General features: G+C 53.4%; 1 protein-coding gene across 8 annotated transcripts; it reads right to left on the reverse strand.

Annotated features, from left to right (window-relative positions):
• Positions 1-30: 30 nt before the first annotated feature.
• Positions 31-14987, reverse strand: VWA5B2 (von Willebrand factor A domain containing 5B2). Of its 8 annotated transcripts, none has more exons than XM_053564296.1 (21): positions 14870-14976; positions 14035-14282; positions 13679-13834; positions 13426-13596; positions 10314-10545; positions 9989-10146; positions 9356-9487; positions 8989-9113; positions 8214-8378; positions 7666-7776; positions 7378-7586; positions 7180-7291; positions 6502-6687; positions 5192-5363; positions 4795-5111; positions 4091-4280; positions 3498-3851; positions 1482-1619; positions 1304-1387; positions 1001-1224; positions 31-915 (listed from the first exon to the last, which is right to left on the reverse strand). In XM_053564296.1, exons 3-21 carry the CDS (start codon positions 13815-13817, stop codon positions 367-369), a joined length of 3768 nt encoding a protein of 1255 aa, XP_053420271.1. In that variant the 5' UTR covers positions 13818-13834; positions 14035-14282; positions 14870-14976; the 3' UTR covers positions 31-366. The 8 variants fall into 8 exon arrangements, with proteins under 8 accessions (XP_053420271.1, XP_053420272.1, XP_053420273.1 ...); XM_053564297.1 differs by having other exon boundaries at positions 14035-14244; positions 14870-14972; XM_053564298.1 differs by lacking the exon at positions 14035-14282 and having other exon boundaries at positions 14870-14987.
• Between the last annotated feature and the right edge of the window lie 5883 nt (positions 14988-20870).

Here is a 20870-nt window from a genome sequence, read left to right on the forward strand (position 1 = left end):
AGGGGGCATTTATGGGGGGTAGATGAGTCACTCAAGTAGTCCTTAGAGGCACTTTATTGCATAGGATTGGGGGCTGTGGCTCTCTCCCCTTCCACTGTGCTGCATGAAGCTCAGAGGATGGAGGAGAAGGGGGCCTGGTGGAGTAGGAGGAGCAGCTTAGGGAGGCACGGCGTAGGAAGTGTGGGGAGAGTGGGAGAGAGCACAGGCAGGCACTTCTTGTAGGGGTGAGAGGGTTCTGGGAAGGAAGTAAGAAGCAGTGGGGACAGGCTGACACCAGCCTACCCCTTCCCAGCACCTGAGAGGCCGGCCCTGGGCGGCAGTGACTTGAGTATACGGGGGAACCAGCTGGAGCAGCAAAGGAACCCCTCACACGTTTGCTGGACTGTAGCACAGCAGGTGGAGCTGCAGGTTCTGGTCCCAGTGGCGCAGCAACAGAAAGAGCCCCCGCGCTGCGGCCTTGAGGGCGGCTAGGTCAAGGCCATCGGGAAGGTGCTGGGCCTGCAGCCAGCAATCAGCCTTTGCTGCAGTCAGTTCCCACTCGCCAAAGGCGGCAGCACAGCGGTGCTCCAGCCAGGCTAGTGCCACAGCCGTGGCCCAGGACCGGCCTCGCAGGTCAGTACCACTCAGCCCTTCTGCCCCTTCTGAGGCCTCTGTGTCTGAGCCCCGCCCACTGTCCACCTGGCCTGGACCCTCGGAGCCCGAGCTGGGAGAGGGGCTGCAGGAGGCTGTGGCACTGTCACCCTGGCCAACGCCAGGGCCCAAAAGTGCCCACGGAGATGAGGCTGAGGTGGGGCTGAGGCTGGCACGGTGCACGGCAAAGGGTGAGGCGCGGCACAGGCGCTCCTGTGGGATGTGCACAGCTGCGCAGAAGGTCGCATCCAAGCGGAAGGAGCCTGGTGCCTCCTGCAGCCGCACCTGAGGAGAGAGGAGGTGGGGGGAGAAGCGAGCTGAGACAGCGCCCAGGCCTGATGATGCCACCCTCCACCTCCCGAGTCCTCACCAAGGGCAGGTAGTCGTGGTCACTTCCTTCACTGTTGTTGTCACTGGCCTGGCCTGGGTTGGGGCTGCAGAGTCTGTGATGGCGGCCCAGACTGAGCCTAGAGGGAGGCTGTCGGGGTGGGCGGTGAGGACCTCCTATGGGGATTACAGAGTCCTCCAAAGCAGTCTTGGAATTGCCATTTTGGTCCGAGCACCAGGCGCCTGTGGGACAGCCTCCTTGAAGTTCTGCAGGGGAGCTAGTCAGTGCCAGCAGGTGGTCTCTAAGCCCAGTTGCTCCGACCCTTTCCCCCCATTTGAGTATTACCATTAGAATGGACAAGTGTGGGCAGAGAAGCTGAATCTAGATGGCTCTGAGAGGCAGGCAGGGTGCCTGGGGGCTCAGCTAGCTCTGTAGGGGCACAGGGGATGGGGTCAGGTTTGTCTAAGAGGGTGGCCAGTGAGGTGAGAGCTGTGCTTGAGAGGTCACCAGAGGAGGGTCATACCTGAGCTCCGAACCTGCAGGGCCCCAGGCAGGACCTCCCTAGTGGTAGCATCCACAGCTACAGGGCAGGTGAAACAGGATGGGGCAAAGCTAACCTTGCTTGTCTGAAGGGCTCGAAGCCAGCACCTCCGGGCATGGCCTGTGAAACCAAGCAGCAGCATGCTGAAGTCTCACCACCCACCCTCTACAGAGAGACTCAGAAAAAAATCCATGGTGTTCCCCACAGCTTTTCCCTCTGTCTACTTTTCGACAGAGTAGAGTGACAGGGTCTCACTCTTGCCCAGAACCAACTCAGGCTTCCAACTTTGACAAGAAATGATCAGGCTGAACCTTCAATCCATAGTAGGGCAAGGGACCCCAGCACTCAGAAATTCAACACTGGATACCACCCAGAGGAAGCTTTGACTAGCACCTTTTTCAAACTTGTTTTCAAGGATGGAGGTGCTAGTCACATGTGACTATTGAGTATTTCAAGAGTGGCTAGTGCAACTGAGGAACTGCAATTTTAAACTAACTTAGTATTTCTTTTTTTTTGAGACAGAGTCACGCTCCATTGCCCAGACTAGAATGCTATGGCATCATCATAGCTCACAGCAACGTCAAACTCCTAGGCTTAGCAATCTTCTTGCCTCAGCCTTCCAAGTAGCTGGGAGTACAGGCATGCACCACCATGCCCAGCAAGTTTTTTTTCTTTTGAGACAGTCTCACTATGTTGCCTTCAGTAGAGTGCGTCACAGCTCACAACAACCTCAAACTCTTGGGCTCAAGTGATTCTCCTGCCTCAGCCTCCCAGGTAGCTGGGACTACAGACGCCCACCACAATGCCCAGCTATTTTTTGTTGCAGTTGTCATCGTTGGTTAGCTGGCCCGGGCTGGGTTCAGGGGGTAGGGGGAGTGCCAGGTCCAGGGCCAGGTTCAAACTCGCCAACTTGGGTGTATGTGGCTGGCGCCGTAACCACCGTGCTACGGGCACCGAGCCACCCAGCAAGTTTTTTTTCTCTATTTTCAGTAGAAACAGGGTCTCACTCTTGTTCAGGCTGGTCTTGAACTCCTGACCTCAAGTGATCCACCTGCTTTGGCCTCCCGGAGTGCTAGGATTACAGGTATGAGCCACGGCACCTGGCCCCTAGTTTTTTTTTTTTTTTTTTGAGGCAGAGTCTCAAGCTGTCGCCCTGGGTAGAGTGCCATAGTGTCACAGCTCACAGCAACCTCAAACTCCTGGGCTTAAGTGATTCTCTTGCCTCAGCCTCCCAAGTAGCTAGGACTACAGGCACCTGCCACAGTGCCCGGCTATTTTGTTGTTGTAATTGTCATTGTTGTTTGGCAGGCCCAGGCCAGATTCAACCTGCCAGTCCTGGTGTATGTGGCCCTCACCCTAGCTGCTGAGCTACAGGCGCCAAGCCCCCTAATTTAATTTTAATAATCTTTTTTTGAATGACAAAGATTTGTTTTTATATTAAGGGCACTGTGAATCATTATAAGATCACATTTCCCTCTGTGCTGACTGCTGAGATGCTTGTTAGCTTTGGGTTTCATGCTTGCAAGAGTACATAAACTTGTGGTGAGCATCTTTAATATAACATTGTCAGCTCCCTTTTACTTTCACTTTTTCCCCATTGCTTTAAGTTTTTTAGAGATAGTCTCACTTTATCATCCTCAGTAGAGTGCTGTGGCATCACAGCTCACAGTAACCTCCAACTCCTGGGCTTAGGTGATTCTCTTGCCTCAGCCTCCCGAGCAGCTGGGACTACAGGCAGCTGCCACAACACCCTGCTATTTCTTGTTGTTGCAGTTTGGCCGGGGCCAGGTTTGAACACGCCACCCTCAGTATATGGAACGGGCACCATACCCACTGAACCACAGGCGCCACCCTGCCTTCCTTAAGTTTTTATCTTGTCAGTGTAACGAACCACTTCAGATCCTTTGATGTATAGTGATCAAGCACACTGACCCACACCTTTGGCTACTTTCTGCCTATTTGTGCCTTGGGCCCTGACTGGGCCCGCCAGCAACTCACCCCGGTCAACTGTGGTCTCAGCCCCTCCTCGGAGAGCCAGCTTCTCATTGTCCCGGACCACAGAGGCTGCTGTCAGTCGGTGGAGTGCTTGGTCCCAAGCAGCTTCTCTTACAGGAGATGACGAAGGCTGTGAGGTATCCCCAGGCCCCCACAGTGTCTCCAGACCAACACCCACTTCCCAGCACATAGGCTGCTCCCCATACAGAGCCCGGATCACCACATGGCAGCGTGGAGCCTGGGGCAGCAGTGGCACTGCAGGAGGGGCTGATTCCCCATTGGGGGGCGCAGCCGTGAACAAGAAGGGTGGCTCCATCAACATGTCCCAGTCTAGGGGGGCTGGGGAGAGCAGATTTCCTAGAGGGAGAATAAGGAAGGGGCATAAAAAAAATAGATAAGCAACAACCTCAAGTGAGAAATAGGGAGTGGAGTGAGATGACACTGGGAATGGAACCAGGATCGGAGATCCCTGTAGGCCATGAGGAACTTGGCCTTCCTAAGGGTGGTAAGCAGCTACCCAGGGTGTAGTACTCTGGGCTTCACCTCCCCAAGGCCTCCTTGGTATCAGGGAAACCAGCTCCCCATTCAACCCTTACCTGAGTCATCCAGTCCCTGTCCCAATTGTTGGCTTGCCTCAGGGCCTGGCCCATCTGGTGCTGCACCGAGAGATGGCTGCCGTGGTCGGCCAGGGACTGGGTTTGCCCGGCCTGGAGGGGAGGAGAGGCTTCGACCAGCCAGAGCCACCCTGCGCCGACGTCCCAGCACCTCAGTACTCAAAGCCCCTGCCTGCATTTGAGATGGGGGGGGAGGGCAGCTGGTCAATGCAGAACACCTGGCCATCATACATACACAGCTGGCTATATGCCCCTTATCTCAAACCCTGGGTAGCTGCTTACCATTCTTAGGAAGGCCAAGCTCCTCATGGCCTACAGGGATCTCCGGTTCTGGTTCCCTTCCCAGTGTCATCTCACTCCACTCCCTATTTCTCACTTGAGGTTGTTGCTTATCTGTTTTTTTGTTTGTGTCTTCTTCCTTCTTTGCCTGGCTAACTTCTACTTCTAGACGTGGCTGTTTCTCTCCTGACTGCCCCAGACAGAGTCAGTCATGCTGACTCTGAGCCCACATAATAACCTGTGCTCATCACTGGTTGTTACTTGGTATTATCATTATTGGTTTACCCATTATTGGTTTATCTCTCTAGCTAGGCTTAATAGTAAACTTGGCACAATGTCTGGCATATAGCACACAGTAAATAAATATTTACTAGATACATGGTGAATGAATGCGGGCTGATTCTCACCTTGAATGGAGCTGGTGGAGGTGCAGGTAGGGGGCAGGAGCGGGAGCCTGCATGTTCTCCATAGGCCAGGCTGCGGCAGCCCTGCTGAGAAGGTGGATCCAGGGGAGCACTACCCTTGGGGGAGCCAGGGCCCTGGGAGCCTGGGGACTCACTGCTGCCTGTGGAGCCCGGGCCCGGCTCAGGGCTGGCAGAGCAATGGGTGAGCACATACTGCTCCCGTATGTATGAGGACTGGAAGATGCGGCGCCATATAGCTGTGTCAGAGGAGGGGTTGGGTCCAGGATCTGTGACTGGGTCTGTCAGAGCATCAGAACCTGCTGGGAGGCAATAGAATGGACCCCAATCGTAACCCTTCCCACTCCCCACTCCCCTAACACAGATACACTTGGGCACTCACTTCGCTCTGAGTCCCCGGCAGCCCATGGGCTAGACAGCTCTGCTGACACAGTGCCTGTTCCCGGTGGCTCTGAGGTGCCAGTGGGCTCTGTGCCAGGGCTGGCAGCAGATGGCATTTCTTCTGGGGATGGGAAAACAGACCCACCCAAGCTCTGCCAGCCAGGCTCTTGGCCCTAGAAAGAATATCATTGTGAAAAAAACTGATTGTAGTTATATACTACCTCTTTCCAAACAGGATTTTAAGATGGTTCTTCCTGTGAAGAGGCAATAAAGCTAACAAACCAGAAATAAAAGACCAGTACTAAAAAAAGCAGGAAGCAAACAGGTCAACCATAAGGGTTAATAGACTTGCTGTGGAGCTGAGCTTGAAGTTTGTCCCTGAGCTTCCTGGCAGCCAGGCAGAAGACAAACAGTCTATTAGATAGCTTTCATGATCAAAAAAGGGAAAGCATGCTTAGCTCATCTAGAAAGATAGAGCTTTTCATTAAAAAAAATAATAATAACTACCATTTCTCAAACTTGTATTCTGTGTCAAGTGTCCTGCTAACAGCACTGTTAGCAGGACACTTGTTATGACCTCTAATTATAGCAACACATACAAACATCATTTACACACAGAGAAGTGGTTCAGAGAGGTTAAATGACTCGATCAAATCAAATGGCTAGTAAGTGGCAGATTTGGGATTTGGGATTGTATCTACCACCTATGTTACGCTCCTCACACAGTTACAGGAAGTATGCCACATGGTGATTTCCGCAGGGTACTGCGTGAGGTAGCCAGCAACAGCAAATGCTGGTGCTCTTTCTTTTTTTCTTTTTTGAGACAGAGTCTCACTATGTCACCCTCAGTAGAGTGCCATCACGTCGTAGCTCACAGCAACCTCAAACTCTTGAGCTAAAGCAATTCTCTTGCCTCAGCCTTCCAAGTAGCTAGGACCACAGGCACATGCCACAACGCCCGGCTATTTTTTACAGACAAGGTCTTGTTCTGGCTCAGGCTGGTCTCGAACCTGTGAGCTCAGGCAATCCACTCACCTTGGCCTCCCAGAGTGCTAGGATTACAGGTGTGAGCCACCATGCCTAGCCTACTGCTGTTTTCTATGACAGTGCTTTACAGGACAAGTCAGTGAAAGAGCCCATGAAGGGGACAGGATGCAGTCATCTTGGGGGCCTAGTGTGATCTCAGTGGAGCCCCAGGAGATAGATCATAGGGGAGTTCAACAGAGAGAGGAAGAGGGAATGGGAGGGTTTGGGAGAGATGCAGGGACTTCCACCATCCCAGGCCCACCAACACGCCCAGCTCTGGCCTACCCCTGGTGGGCGGGGCCGGAAGCCATCCACCCTGAAGAGTGAGCAGTAACCCAGCAGCTGGTCCCCAGGGTAGAGTGCTGGGATTTCCCGTGGGGTCAGCAACGCCTCCACAGCATCAGGCACAAACCAGTCCACAGAGATGTCACTCAAAGCGGGCTCTAGTGCCTTCCTCAAAGCCTGCACCAGCTGTGGGGAGTGGTCAGAGGGAAGATAGGAAGAGAAAGAGATGGAACACAGCCGGAGCCGGAAGGCTGCTCTTCCCCAGTGCCATGTGCTCAGGCCCAGGCTAATGAAGAACATGGTCAGGTGAAGAACAGGGGCAGGAGAAGAAATGGGATAGGAACAAGCAAGGGGACTGTGGGCTCAGTTCTCAGGTCTTGGTCCGTCTCCTGGCCTGAGCTTTGCAATCTGGAAGGGCCAGGACTGTGAGCATGAGGCTCACTTCCAGGACCAGACTGAAACTATGATTTGGAGGGTGGCCTGGAAGCTTTGGCTTCCCACAGCACCCCGCAGTAGGACCAATAGTTCTGCCCCTGCCTGGCATATCGGGGAGAGGACAGATTGCAGAGCTGATGATCCAGGGGACCCAATGCCTTTCCTGGTTCTGTTTCAGATGTGAAGTGTAACTTGGGAGGAGGATTTCCAAGTATAGGGAATAGGGTCCAGGCTCAAGCTCACCATGGGCTGCAGCCTCTCCCCAGGCCTCAGGAAGTAGGCCTGGCCCCTGCTAAGGACTGATAGACCCTGGAGCAGCTGGTGGCAGGCAGGCCCCAGGCCAAAGGAGAAACACCTAATAAGGGAAGGGAAGCAGGTGTTACGTTCAGGAGTCCCTTGGCAGGGCTCAATCTTAGGCTCCTGGCTCTGCCCATCCCATACCTGGCTGCACCTCTGTGCCACCTCATGAGCTCCAGAGTTCGGTGAATAGTGGTGGCCTTGGGTGAGGCAGAAGTGAGCAGGAACAGCTGCCGAGGGTGCGCTCTTTGCTGGGGCTGCCCCATGGCCCACTCTAGCACAGCCAGCACATCTGGGGGACCACTTGCAGCCTGCAGGGTCTCAATGCTGTCACAGATCAGCTGCACAGTGTCCTGGAGAAAGAAGCCATGGGCTGTGCCATGCTGGGCTAAAACATCTCCATGTGGCCCCAAGCCCCCAGACCATACTCACATCACTGCAAGACCGGCTCTCTGGGAAGAGCGGTTGCACTGATATCCCAAAAGTGGCCAGGTTGATGAGCGTCTGAGGCGGGAGAGACTTCACAGCTAAAACAATGGCATCCTGGGGAAGGCAAAGAGGGCAGTGTGAGGTAGGCCCCACAGGTGCTAATAGAGAGCAAGGGACAGCAGCACTGCTCACCCTCTCCAGGATTAGAACAGGGGGCTAGATGAGGTAATCTGGGAGAGGCCCGGTATGTGTGAGAAAGACTCTGCTGTACAAGTGAGACCTGAATGTATGTGGGAGACCTTTTGTAAAGACTCTAGAGGTATATGTGAAACTCGCATCTCTCTGAGTGTGCCCTACTGTTTGAGAGAGGCTTTTTGCATCGGGGAGAGATGTATGAATGTGAGAGAGACATGGGGGTGTGTATGTTTTTATTGGGGGTTGGGACATAAGGGAATCCCCCTGAGGAGTTGCTGTCTGGTTCCTTTTTGGAAGATGACGTTGGTAGCCACCTCTGACACGCTGTCCCACCCAACACCTAGGCTTGCCCTGACCCCACAGGCCTTGTGTGCTGCACTGCTGCCATCCAGCAGGAAGAGGAGCTCCCGAGTCGCTGTGCTCAGGTATCCAGGCTTGGAGCTCAGGTCCGGGCAGAAGCTCAGCACCAGCACAGGGTTCAGCAGGATGTCCTTGTGGAAGCGTCGCTTCAGGAACCACATCTGAGCATGGAGGCCCTGAGTCAACCTGGGCAAGGCTTAGTGCTACTTTGACCCAGTGTCCAGTAGGACCTGGCCCTGGCACCTTTTTTTTTTCCTTTTTTTGAGGCAGAGTCTCTGGATAGAGTGCCGTGGCGTCAAGGCTCACAACAACCTCAAACTCTTGGAGTTAAGCAATTCTCTTGCCTCAGCCTCCCAAGTAGCTGGGACTACAGGTGCCCACCACAATGCCCAGCTATTTTTGTTGTTGTTGTTGCAGTTGTCATTGTTGTTTTAGCCGGCCCAGGCTGGGTTCGAACTTGCCAGCCCTGGTATATATGGCCGGCGCCCTACCCACTGAGCTACAGGTGCCACCTCTCCTGGCACCTTTTTCTATCTGACCCATCCAGAGGGCATCTTTTTGTATTTATCTGAGTAAAGGCAGGGGCAGAGACAGGTGGCTATTCTCTGCCTATGTCAGACCTAGCTTCCATCCTCCCGGGACACATCCCAGAGAGAATGGCCCTCTGTAAAGGCCCATCCCCAACCCAACGTGACTCCACTCACCTGTCCTCATGCACAAATGTAAACAGCAATGAGGTCAGGGACCAGGCAGGAGCCCATGCAGCCATACCTGCCGGTCCCCATCACTGTCCCTTTGCTGCAGCCTCTGGAAATCACGGCGGGCCCTCACCTGGGCCTCATATTCTGAGGAGCATAGGCTGCCTGCCTCCAGCATCAGGTGTGGCAGATGGGGCTCTGAGAGGAGATGACACAACTCTGTCAGGGAAGTTCCTACCACTGGACCCCAATTTCCCAGTCCCACCGTCCTGGAAGGAGCCTGCAGGTCCAGCCTCCCTGCATGGGCCCCATCCTCACAAATGACTCAACACCTTGGTCTGGGGCTCAGACATCTGTACTTGCAAGACGCTGCCTAGGTTGTTCAGAAATAGGCCTGAGTCGGCCTATATGTAGGCCTTCTATATATCCTGGTCACTCACCACTGGGATGCAGCAGGATCTCCAAGGCTCGGTCACAGCGATGGCCCTCTGCCAGTGTGACACAGATGGTGGCAGCAGAGCTGGCATGAGGGGGGGCATCTGCCCGCAGGGCATGAGAGGGGCTCTCCAGGCCTGAGGGACATAGAAGCAGGAAAGGGTGATGCAACCATCACTTCAAGCCAGTACCTACAGCATGGACATCATAATGGCTCTGGGAAGCTCAGCTCTGAGAGCCTGCTCTATAGGGTCAGATGGACAAGGAAGGATTTTCCTGCTTTCATGGGCTGGGAAATGGATTTCCAGCTCTGATCCTGGCTGGTCAAAGAGTTATATACCAACAATTAGCATCCTTTACCACCTCTTGCACGAGGAGAATCTACTTTGTCATTTGATCTGTCCTCCCATTGGTGGGTGGGGTAGGATATAAATAAATTACCTAGATAAAATGGGGGGTGTGCTGAGTAGAAGCAGCCAGAGGATGCTCCCACCATTATCCTGAAAGTTGCTAAGGTTTAGGTCCCTGACTTTTATCCTATGTTCCTCCCATCCCTGAGTCTGGAATTATTTCATAGTCAGCTATGCTGGGAGGGGAGGGCATCTGAAAAGAGGTCAGGCCAGGCTAGATGCACCCACCTGCCAGCAGGCATGGCCCAGTCACCAGCATCTCGAAGGAGAAGGTATATGGGGCAGGGCAGCGGGCAGAGCCTGAGAACACGTCCTGAGGGGCAGCCATCTCCTCCCAGGCCAGCCCTTCCTCCTGAGGGCTGCCTACCCCAAAGCAGCTGGTGGGGCTGGAAGGGAGCATGAGGAGGGTCACTGGGCCACTATGAAGGACCCTAGCCCCTCTGGCTTACTGGCTCAGCCCTTCCTCACCCTGCCCGTCCCCTGGGGTACCCTGCCAAAGCCCCCTCACCCGCACTAGACCCAGAGAAGCCGAGGGAGGGACGAAGAGAATCACCATAGGCCCAACCTGTCGTCACAGAGCCCCGGAGGCCTGAGGGACCCTGGCGGGCCTGGTGGGGCCAGTGGGGTGACCACAGTGGGCAGGGCAACATGCAGCACCCCATCAGGCCTTGAGGGCAGCTCCCGGCTGCTGCGCAGGGTCACTGTCATGGTGCCAGAAGCAGCGATAAGGCCTGTGGGCAGCACCAGTGTGGACTGGGCCTGGGCCAGATCCAAGACAAGATGACCTATGATGAGTAAGAAGAGGGGTCAGAGGGGGGCTGGAAGCAGAGGCAGTGGGGGAAGAAAGAGGGGAGCAGGCACTGAGTCAGGGAGCCTGGGTAAGGGGGATTTGCATGACTGATGGGACACTGGGCAAGGCGTCAGTGATGCAGGATGGAGGCATGAGATAAATGATGGTAGGAGAGGCAGGTTGATGTGGAAGGATCTGACTGTCAGCAGGCAAGGGAAGAGTGATGTCCTTGCTAATGGAGTGCTGGGAAGAAGGAAGCATGTCCACCCCACAGGCCCAGACCATTGCCTGTGCCCCTCTTCTCCTGCCTACCTCTTCCCTTTCAACCCTTGGGCATCGATCCTAGTGGACAGACATCTCCCTGTGGCCTGAGACCTACTCTACTCATAAATCTCCTGCTCATGAGCCATTAGGTCCTAATGAGGCTCTCCACTGCCCACTAGGTTGGTTCCAGAATTTTCTACCTGAAAGGAGCTTAGAGGCAGTAATCTGCTTGGAAGCAGGCTAGAGGACATGCTACATTTGCATACCTGCACACCATTTTATTTAGACTGTAGGTTTATTTGGGGGACTGGCAGAGCTGTGGCAGTTACCACTGCTGCTAAAGGAATAATGATCAGGTGTGTTTTTCTGGCTCCAGCCCACCTTTAGAGGCCTACTTTACTTCACTTCCCCACAATAATCACTTGATCTTTTGCTGAATAAATGAATGGGGGGAAAAGATGGAAAGGAAGCTAAGGAGGAAGAAAGGGGCTTTCATCTCAGCCAGCTGATAGAGCAGAGAGAGCATAGCAGCAGGTTTGAGTATCAGTTCTATGACTTTTTTTTTTTTTTGAGACAGAGCCTCAAGCTGTCGCCCTGGGTAGAGTGCTGTGGCATCACAGCTCACAGCAACTTCCAACTCCTGGGCTTAAGCGATTCTCTTGCCTCAGCCTCCCAAGTAGCTGGGACCACAGGCGCCCGCCACCACGCCCAGCTATTTTTTTGGTTGCAGCCGTCATTGTTGTTTGGTGGGCCCAGGCTGGATTCAAACCCGCCAGCTCAGGTGAATGTGGCTGGTGCCTTAGCCGCTTGAGCCACAGGCACTGAGCCAGTTCTATGATTTCTAATATGTCCTTTGGTAACTTGTTCTGAGGAGCCTCAGTTTCTTCATCCATCAAATGGGAATCATGATAACTATATCTCAAAGACTGTAGTGAGGCCAAGTGAGGTGGCTCACACTTATAATTCTAGCACTCTGGGAGGCTGAGGAGGTGGATTCCTTGAGACCCCGTCTCTACTAGAAACAGAAAAACTAGCCAGGTGTTGTGGCGGGTACCTGTAGTCTCAGCTACTCAGGAGGCTGAGGCAAGAGGATCACTTGAGCCTAGAAGTTTGAGGTTGCTGTGAGCTATGATGTCACAGCACTCTACTCAAGGTGACAGAGTGAGACGCTCTCTCTCACAAAAAAAAAAAAAATTATGGCAGGCACCTGGAGTCTCAGCTAGTCAGGAGGCTAAGGCAAGGGAACTGCCTAAGCCTAAAAGCTGGAGGTTGCTGTGAGCTGTGATGCCACCGCACTCTACCAAGGGCAAGAAAGTGAGAGGTGAGGAACAAATGAGATAATGTATACAAAGCATTGAACATATAAGTGACAGTTGCTATTATTTTCATCTCCCATAAAAGGGAGAAAGGGAGCAATGCTTGCATTACATACCACTCAGGATTCAAATGAGGGGATACCAGTGACTGTAAACTGTAAATCACTGTAAACATGAAATATTTATTACCCTTACCCCATATAACCTACTCCAAACCTTTGTTCATACCATTTCCCCTACTCTCAACTTACCCAAGTCCTTCCCTCACTCTGCCTCCTTCTGGAACATTCCCCAGGCCTACCCCAGAGCTCACTCTGGCCTCTCTCAGCACCACTGGATCCTATCCTTCTTTTTACCCAGATGGCAAATCCCATGGCAGGAATCAAATGAATGCATGAGTGAAAAAATAGAAAGAATGAAGTGAAAGCCACAGTACCCACACAGGCCTGGGTTTCCATCCCCTCCTCCCAGCACTCAGTGGGCCCCTTTGTGCCGTGCTCTGTGTGAGATGCTGGGACTTGGAGATGACCAAAAACCCCAGTCCTAAGCTCAGGAACCAATGCTCCAGAGGGGAAGACAGGCTTATAAACCTGTGAGGATTACTCCCCCTACTAAGTGTTGAAATGAGGTGGCACAAAAGGCTAGGGGCAAGGAACCAGGGCACTAACTGTTTGTGAGGGACTCAGGGAGGGTTTCCCAAAGAGCGACTTTTGAGTGGATATAAAGGATAAGTGCAAATTTGCTCACTAGAAGATGGGAAGAGAAAGCAGGAAGTGTAAGAGGACTGTCAGTGTGGCCAGTGGTTGTGGTACCTGCTTGTGGGGAGAGGACAGAGAAATGAAATGGGGTGAGAATGAGGAGTGAGGGCCTTGGCTACTGGACAAAGGGGTTCCTACTTGATCCAGGATCCATGCACACGGCTTAGGAGGTGTGTAGCCTAATAGACAAGGGGCTGGAGGGGGGGCCCTAGGGAGAGTACTCCTTTTGCAGTACCCTGGGGAATCTATGACTCCCTTGCAGGAAGGGCCAGGGGTACCCCAGCAAGCTCCATGCTGCCTACTTTGTCTATCTCCCTGGCTGTGAACCTTGGGCCAGGCCTGGGCCATATTCTCCCAGCACCTGGCACAGGTCAGGTGCCCAGTCCATGCCTGTTGAATAAAGGGATGAATCAATGAATGAAAAAATCAGCGCCTGCAGGAAGGTGAAAGGGGGGTACACAGGGTGGGACGCAGAGCGGGTGCGGGAACCTGAGCTCGGGCTGGATTTCCGAGGCGCAGTGCGGGCACAGGACTCACCCTGCGCGCAGCGGCGGGGCGTGGCGGCCCCCAGCTCGGGGCCCAACGCTCGGCAGCAAGCAGCAAGCGAGCGGCGCCGGCTCTGCAGCTGGAAGGAGACGCGCTGTCCGGCCGCCTCGGCCTCGAAGCCAGACACCACCTCGGCCTCGGCCAGCGGGTACACGAACACGCCTGCGGAGAGGGGCGGGCAGGAGGCGGCGTCGGACCTCGCCCAGAGCCCGCTTCCCACCACCCGGCGTCCGCCCCGCCTCACCGTCCACCGGCTGCGGCTGCGGATTGTGGTAGGTAAGCCGGGCCCGCAGGCTGAGGCACGGTCCGTTGGCGCAGGCCCGGACCCAGGAGTCCGTGAGGGGCAGCGGCGTCCAGCTGGACGGGCAGTACAGGCCGGGCATGGTGCCGCGAGGCCGGCCTAGGGGGCGGGTGCGCAGGTTGAGTCCGGGGCGCCCCCCGATCCGCGGTCCGGAAGCGGGCGAGAGTCTAACTTGGGCCCCGGGACCTAGCCCGCAGGGGGCGCGCGGCTGAGCCGGCGGCGCCGGCCAGCCCGATAGGTGGCGGGGGCAGATAAGAAAAGGCGGGCGGGGGTGGAGAGATGGCATCCTCGCTGGTTACCTGGGAAGCCGGGTGGAGCGCAGCTCCTGGCAGCGCCGAGACCCGGGGAGCGGAGGGTTAATGATTAACTGGCTCTCCGGGCGCCCAGCAGTCCTGCTGCCCGCTCTCTGGGGGGTTGGGGCGGACGGTCACAGCTGTTCTGTCACTCGCTCCCCGGCCTCACCTCCACCTCAGTACCTGCGGCCCCCCGGGGCTCCCTGTGGCTGCCAGCTGTCGGAAGGAGCGCGGGTGGAGAAATGGAAGATGCTCTGGGTGGGGAGCAAAGGTTTAAAGGGCCAGTATCAAATAGCCGGGCGTTGTGGTGGGCGCCTGTAGTCCCAGCTACTCGGGAGGCTGAGGCAGAGAATCGCTTAAGCCCAGGAGTTGGAGGTTGCTGTGAGCTGTGTGAGGCCACGGCACTCTACTGAGGGCCATAAAGTGAGACTCTGTCTCTACAAAAAATAAAAAAATAAAGGGCCAGTATCCTCCTGGCGCCCCCAGCCCCGCAAGGGACAGCAGGGGCGGGGTGCGATGGGGAGCCGACAGGGCCGCAGTCTGTCTTTGGTGCCTCGTCTGACTCCAGCGCGGGCGGGAGAGGAGGGGGTTGGGATGGAAAAAATAAGAAGGGAAGCTGAAAGAGAAGGGTCTTACGGTGGCACGACCCGGAGAGGTGTCGGGTAGGGGAGTCCATGGGATGCGTCCAGGGCACATTTCCCCACCCTAGCAAAGCTGATCTGGAAGTAGCGGACGACTGCAGTCGCGGCTGCCCGCCCCCCTCAACCCCACAAGGGGATGCTGCGAGCTGGGTCTTGGGGTCATCCTTGGGGTCTTGGGGAAGCCTCAACCTCAGGCTCACCCTCGCGTCCTCCGCAGAGTGCTGGGCTCCTCAACGCGACCGGGATGGGCGGTGCCGCCTCTGCGCCTTGGGCTGCGCTGGGCCGGCACCCGCGGGGCCCCAGCTCCCGACTCCAGCGGCGGCGGCTGAGTCCCGCAGGGGCGCCGGCCTGCGCTCGGGTGGTCCCGCCCTGGCTGCAAGAAGCCGCCCCTCCTGCCCGCTTGAGCCCCGCCCGCCGCTGCGGCTGGGCTGACGCTTCCCCCTCCTGCGGGAGAGGGACCGCCTCCGCGCCAGCCACGGCTGCTGGAGCCAGACAGGGCACCGCAGTGCAGGGACCGCGTCCCCACCGGGGTCACTCTGTCTTCCAGCAGTGCGGGACCAAGACTGCTGAGGGCCCGCCCTTTCTATTCTTCAGGAAATGAGGGGTTCTGCACGTGCAGCAGAGTCACCCAGTCAGCAACCTCTCCCCACCATGCCCACCCCCGCAGCGATCCCAGCTATCCCGTTATCGCTATACTCAGCCGAGCTCATCCCTCTCCCTGGGTAGGCTTACCAGCCCTGCTGTGACTCTCCCTCCTCACTGCAGTGAACCCCAGCGCCCCCTCAACATAGGACTTTTCCCTTAAGAAGTCAGTCCCCTTTTTTTTGCAAAGTAATCCTTCATTACTGCAGAAAAGCTCTCTCATCCCTGCAGGTACCTTTAGTTTGTGCATCCACTCCCAGTACCAAACGAGGATTCCCCATCACTGCAGCAACTCCTGCGCACCACACTCGGAAACTGCCAACTTGCCATCCTGACTGCAGTGGCATCTCCCCACTTTTGCTGGGGGTGCTAGGGTGTGCAGGATGGCTCACTCAGGCCAGAACCGCCTGGTCCCTTCAGTTGCCTGGGGGCCTGGGGAATGATGCCTTCCAGCCTGAAGCGTCTTCACAGAGTTTCAGACTGCCCCTGTCATAGCAGTGACCACCCCCATACACCACACACACACACACACACACCACTGCAGCACCTCAGGAGAAAACATCCCTGCTCAGAAAAATAGGTCCCTTATTATTGGCAGATTTTTCATGTTCTTGCAGTGTTATGCTGCAAAAGGTTAGGAAGTCTGTATAATGTCTCCCAGGAGCTCTGAAGGACAGTCTGGGAGTCCCCGGGAAGTGAGGGGAGGTGACCATGTATGTGGGTCACCCATATAAGCTTTCTTGTCCATGTCACACTTGGATTCTGCAAAGAGAGCTTGACAGCCACGGGTGAGGGGCAGCCAGTAGGAAATTGGCTTTCAATCCAAACCCAGGGTTCTCACATGTCCCCATTAACTCTATCCTTCTGATTCCAGTCACCGTCATCAAGTGCCTCCTTGAACATCAGAGCCCTCAGTCCCAACCCTCTCCCTTGGTCAAACCATGGGTGGAAATGCAGAAGGACAGGAAAGGAAGCACAGACACAGTCACACCTCTCTAGCTCACAGAGAGGTCTAGCCGGATCTCAGCCCTGTTGTTTCCACACCATCTGGGTCATGGTTCCTTTGACCTCTCCATTTCCTCTGCTAAGACAACTCTTGACTTCATTTGGAATGAGGGTCCTTCTTACAGGCCTGGGGAGAAATAGTGGGTGAGGTGGTGGTCCCTCCAGGTGTTCAGGTTGCCCTAGCCACCTCCTCACAGTGGCCTGTGCTCTGCCCTGTCTGCAAATGAACCAAGAGCTACATTTGGCCCTCAGGAACCTTTATTAGGAGGCCCGAGACACTTGGAAATGCAAAGAGGTTCTTATCTTTGGTCCTGAGGAGAGCTTGAAAGTAAGATAATCTCCCAGGAAGATAGTGTTCCTAGCAGAGACCAGACACACACATTGGCAGAGCCAAACTTTACTGGGAAGCTGGACCAGAGGCCTGCCAGGAAGGCTGCCTTAGCACCACAAGAGGTGTACAGCAGCCGGCAGGATGAGGGCAGCCAGTCCTGGCTGCCTGGCAACTGGGGTGGGGTGAGTCTCTGAAGAACAAAGGGCCTCTGAAGAGCAGTGGGAAGGCATTCTGGTGGTGGGATGGCAGGCAGCCTGACAGCCAAGGGCAGGAGGGGACAGCTTAGCCCTGAAGAGCCCAGAAGCCAGGTTCCAGAAGGTGGAAGAAATCTGAGACAAGGCTGAGGGATGGCTTGGGGCTTAGGTGGTCTGCTATTTGCCAAACACGGAGAAGAGGGTGGGGATATAGAGCTGAAAAGAGGTAGCCTGTGCCAAAAAGAGGCTCACACTTGAGGGAAAAGGACAGACAGATACGCAGTTACAGGAGAAAGAGATAAGTGCTGTGTTCCTAAACAGTAATGGATGGTATAAAAGCTTTTAACAGGGAGCTTTTAGGAAGGTCACCTAACCTGGGGAGAGTGTTTAAGCTGAGTCCTAAATGGGAGTTAAGCTGTGAAGGAGAAGGTGTTTCAGGCAGAGAAATCAGCTTGTCAAAAGGTAAGAGTAGCTTGGCACCTATAGCTCAGAGGCTAGGGCGCCAGCCACATACACTGCAGCTGGCAGGTTCGAATCCAGCCTGGGCCTGCCAAACAACAATGACAACTGCAACCAAAAAATATCTGGGCATTGTGGTGGGCGCCTATAGTCCCAGCTACTTGGGAGGCTGAGGCAAAAGAATGGCTTAAGCCCAAGAGTGGAGATTGCTGTGAGCTGTGATGCCATAGCACTGTACCCAGGGCTACATAGTGAGACTCTGTCTCTAAATAAATAAATACATAAATAAATAAGGTGAGGCTTGGCGCCGGTAGCTCAAGCAGCTAAAGCACCAGCCACATACACCAGAGCTGGCGGGTTCAAATCCAGCCCCGGCCTGCCAAACAACAATGATAACGACAACCAAAAAAAATAGCTGGGCATTATGGCGGGCACCTGTAGTCCCAGCTAGTTGGGAGGCTGAGGCAAGAGAATCGCTTGAGCCCAGGAGTTGGAGGTTGCTGTGAGCTATGATGCCACGGCACTCTACCCAGGGTGACATCTTGAGGCTCTGCCTAAATAAATAAATAAATAAAGTGAGAGTAGCTGGGCACAGTGGCTCATTCCTGTGATCCCAGCACTTTGGGAGACCCAAGGTGGAAGGAGTTCAGGACAAGCCTGGGCAACATAACAAGAACCAATCTCAGTGAGAGCCAGAGGATCTAAGGAAGTATAAATAGGTATGCACAATATTTGTTTTTTCTTTTAGTTAATATTTGCCCAGCACTTACTATGGGCCAGGCACTGTGTCAAGCATGGATCACCACACTTAATAATAAAAACTGCCCTAAGAGACAGGCCCTGCTCATTATCTTGTAGAAGAGAAAACCAAAGCCCAGAGTGTTAAGTGACTTGCTCATCACAAGCTAGTAAAGTGGTAGATTCAGGATGTTGAACTCAGATGGTCTGACCTCAGAACCCTTGTTTTAAACTACTACTATAGATAATACAGCTTTCTTTAAAATGTAAAAAAAAAAAATTTTTTTTTTTCGAGACAGTCTCACTTTGTCGCCCTTAGTAAAGTGCTGTGGCACCTTAACCCACAGCAATCTCAAACTACTCTTGGGCTCAAGTGATTCTCTTGACTCAACCTCCCAAGTAGCTGGGACTACAGGGACACCCACAACACCCTGCTGTTTTTAGAGACGGGGTCTAGCTCTTGCTCAGGCTGTCTTGAACCCTTGAGGTCAGGCAATCCACTTGCCTCAGCCTCCCAGAGTGCTAGAAAAAAAATAATTTTAATTGACAAATATTATATACACATACTTGTATTGTGGTTTCTAAGGTCCATGTCCAGGTCATCTGCTCACTTCAGCCACCACCAGACTGGCCTGTGGGGTGCTGCTTTTCTCTCATCTGGTCCAAGAGAGAATTTGAACTTGCCCTTCAGGATAACTGGCCAGGCTGGGGCTAGGCAATATTAATGAACCTTTACCAAAGGTGGTGGTGATATGGGCACAAGTAGGACTAGGGTTACCCCTAACCTGAGGAAAACAGCCTTAGAAAATGACATGCGGGGCGGCGCCTGTGGCTCAAGGAGTAGGGCGCCAGTCCCATATGCTGGAGGTGGCGGGTTCAAACCTAGCCCCGGCCAAAAAAAACACACACACACACACACACACAAAAAGAAAATGACATGCAGCCAGGGTGTCTTGTTGCAAAAGTACAGCCCATTTGTCTTCTCTGCTCAAGGGCTGCCACCATGCCCTTGGAGACACCATGCTCTTGTTTCCCTAAATTTCAGAAGCATCTAATCTGAAATTAGTGCTCCAGAAGAATTTGACCTGGAAAAAGAAAAGAGTTCTGCCTCTTACCTCTCTAAAGCTTGACTTCCCAAACCTCAGCCCCTATCTGAAGCCCAAATTTGAAGACAGTTTGGTTCATTCATTTATTCACTCACTCAATAAATACACATATTTCTTGTAGGAGCCTACTATGTGCTATACCGGAGCTGTAGCAGATAGCAAGACAGTGAGCAGTAGGTCCCTCCTCTCATGAAAGATGTCAATTATACAATTAATTTTTTTTTTTTTTTTGTAGAGACAGAGTCTCACTTTATGGCCCTCGGTAGAGTGCCGTGGCCTCACACAGCTCACAGCAACCTCCAACTCCTGGGCTTAAGTGATTCTCTTGCCTCAGCTTCCCAAGTAGCTGGGACTACAGGTGCCTGCCACAACGCCCGGCTATATACAATTAATTTTTAAACTTCTTATTTGGAAATAATTTCAAAACATATACAAAAGTTGTAAGAATAGCATCTTTCTACATATCATTTGAAAACAGGCTGTACCCATCCTGCCTCTTTACCCATAAACACTTTGGGGTGTGTGTGTGTCTCACTCTGTTGCCCAGACGAGAGTGCATCATCATAGCTCACTACTGCCTCAAACTCCTGTGATCTAGGAGTGAGGCAGATCAAGTGATCCACCTGCCTCAGCTTTCCAAGTAGCTGAGACTATACGTGTTTGCCACTGCACCCACATAAGTTTTGTATTTTTGTAGAGACAGGCGTGGTCTCACTATGTTGTTCAGGCTGGTCCCAAACTCTGCCTCAAGTGATCATCCCACTTTGGCCTCTGAAAGTGCTCCATTTAAGGCCCAGTGTGTTTCTTTTCTGTTATTCTTTTTCTTTTTCTTTTCTTTCTTTCTTTTTTTTTGAGATAAGCTTTCACTTTGTCACCCTAGGTAGAGTGCCGTGGCATCCATCATAGCTCACAGCTACATCAAACTCTTGGGTTCAAGCGATCCTCCTAAGTAGCTGGGACTATAGGCACCTACCACAATACCCAGCTAGTTTTTTCTACTTTTAGTAGAGATGAGGTCTCCCTCTTACTCAGGCTGATCTCAGATTTCTGAACTCAAGCAATCCACCTGCCTCAGCTTCCCAGAGTGCTAGGATTACAGGCACGAGCCACTACTATTTTTCTTTTTGTAATTAGATCAGTCCCTTTGTAGGGAGATAGTTTGAGTCTATGTAACTATCTTGATCCTCATCAAAATTGTACTCACATTTTTTAGCATCCATTAATGACCCAAATAATATTTTACGTCAGTTTTATTGAGCTATAATTTGCATACAGTAAAATTCACCTTTTTTTTTTTTTAAGAGACAGAGTCTCACTTTATTGCCCTCAGTAGAGTGAGTGCTGTGGCGTCACAAAGCACAGCAACCTCCAACTCCTGGGCTTAGGCGATTCTCCTACCTCCGCCTCCCAAGTAGCTAGGACTACAGGCGCCCGCCACAACACCTGGCTATTTTTTTGTTGCAGTTGTCATTGTTGTTTAGCTGGTCCAGGCCGGGTTCGAACCCTCCAGCCTCAGCATATGGGCCGGCACCCTACCCTCTGAACCACAGGCACTGCCCAAAATTCACCATTATTGATCATGGTAAAATATATATAACATAAAATTTATTATTAGTGATATTTAGCACATTCACAATATTGTGCAAGCATTCACTGCCACCTAGTTCCGAACATTTTCATCACCCACCCTAAGAGGAAACTCTTTGTCCATTAAGCAGTTGCGTCC

The sequence above is a fragment of the Nycticebus coucang genome, chromosome 16 (assembly GCF_027406575.1).
Source record: "Nycticebus coucang isolate mNycCou1 chromosome 16, mNycCou1.pri, whole genome shotgun sequence".
In the NCBI taxonomy this organism is placed as follows: domain Eukaryota; kingdom Metazoa; phylum Chordata; class Mammalia; order Primates; family Lorisidae; genus Nycticebus; species Nycticebus coucang.

What these genes read in the sequence shown, in the direction of transcription:
- VWA5B2 (XM_053564298.1), bottom strand. Translation starts at nt 13,817, where the DNA reads ATGCCCGGCCTGTACTGCCCGTCCAGCTGGACGCCGCTGCCCCTCACG. An exon ending in GATCCTGCTGCATCCCAGTG is followed by an intron (nt 9,114 to 9,355) that starts GTGAGTGACCAG and finishes ATCTCCTCTCAG; the next exon opens with AGCCCCATCTGCCACACCTG. An exon ending in CTCCACCAGCTCCATTCAAG is followed by an intron (nt 4,281 to 4,794) that starts GTGAGAATCAGC and finishes TCTCAAATGCAG; the next exon opens with GCAGGGGCTTTGAGTACTGA.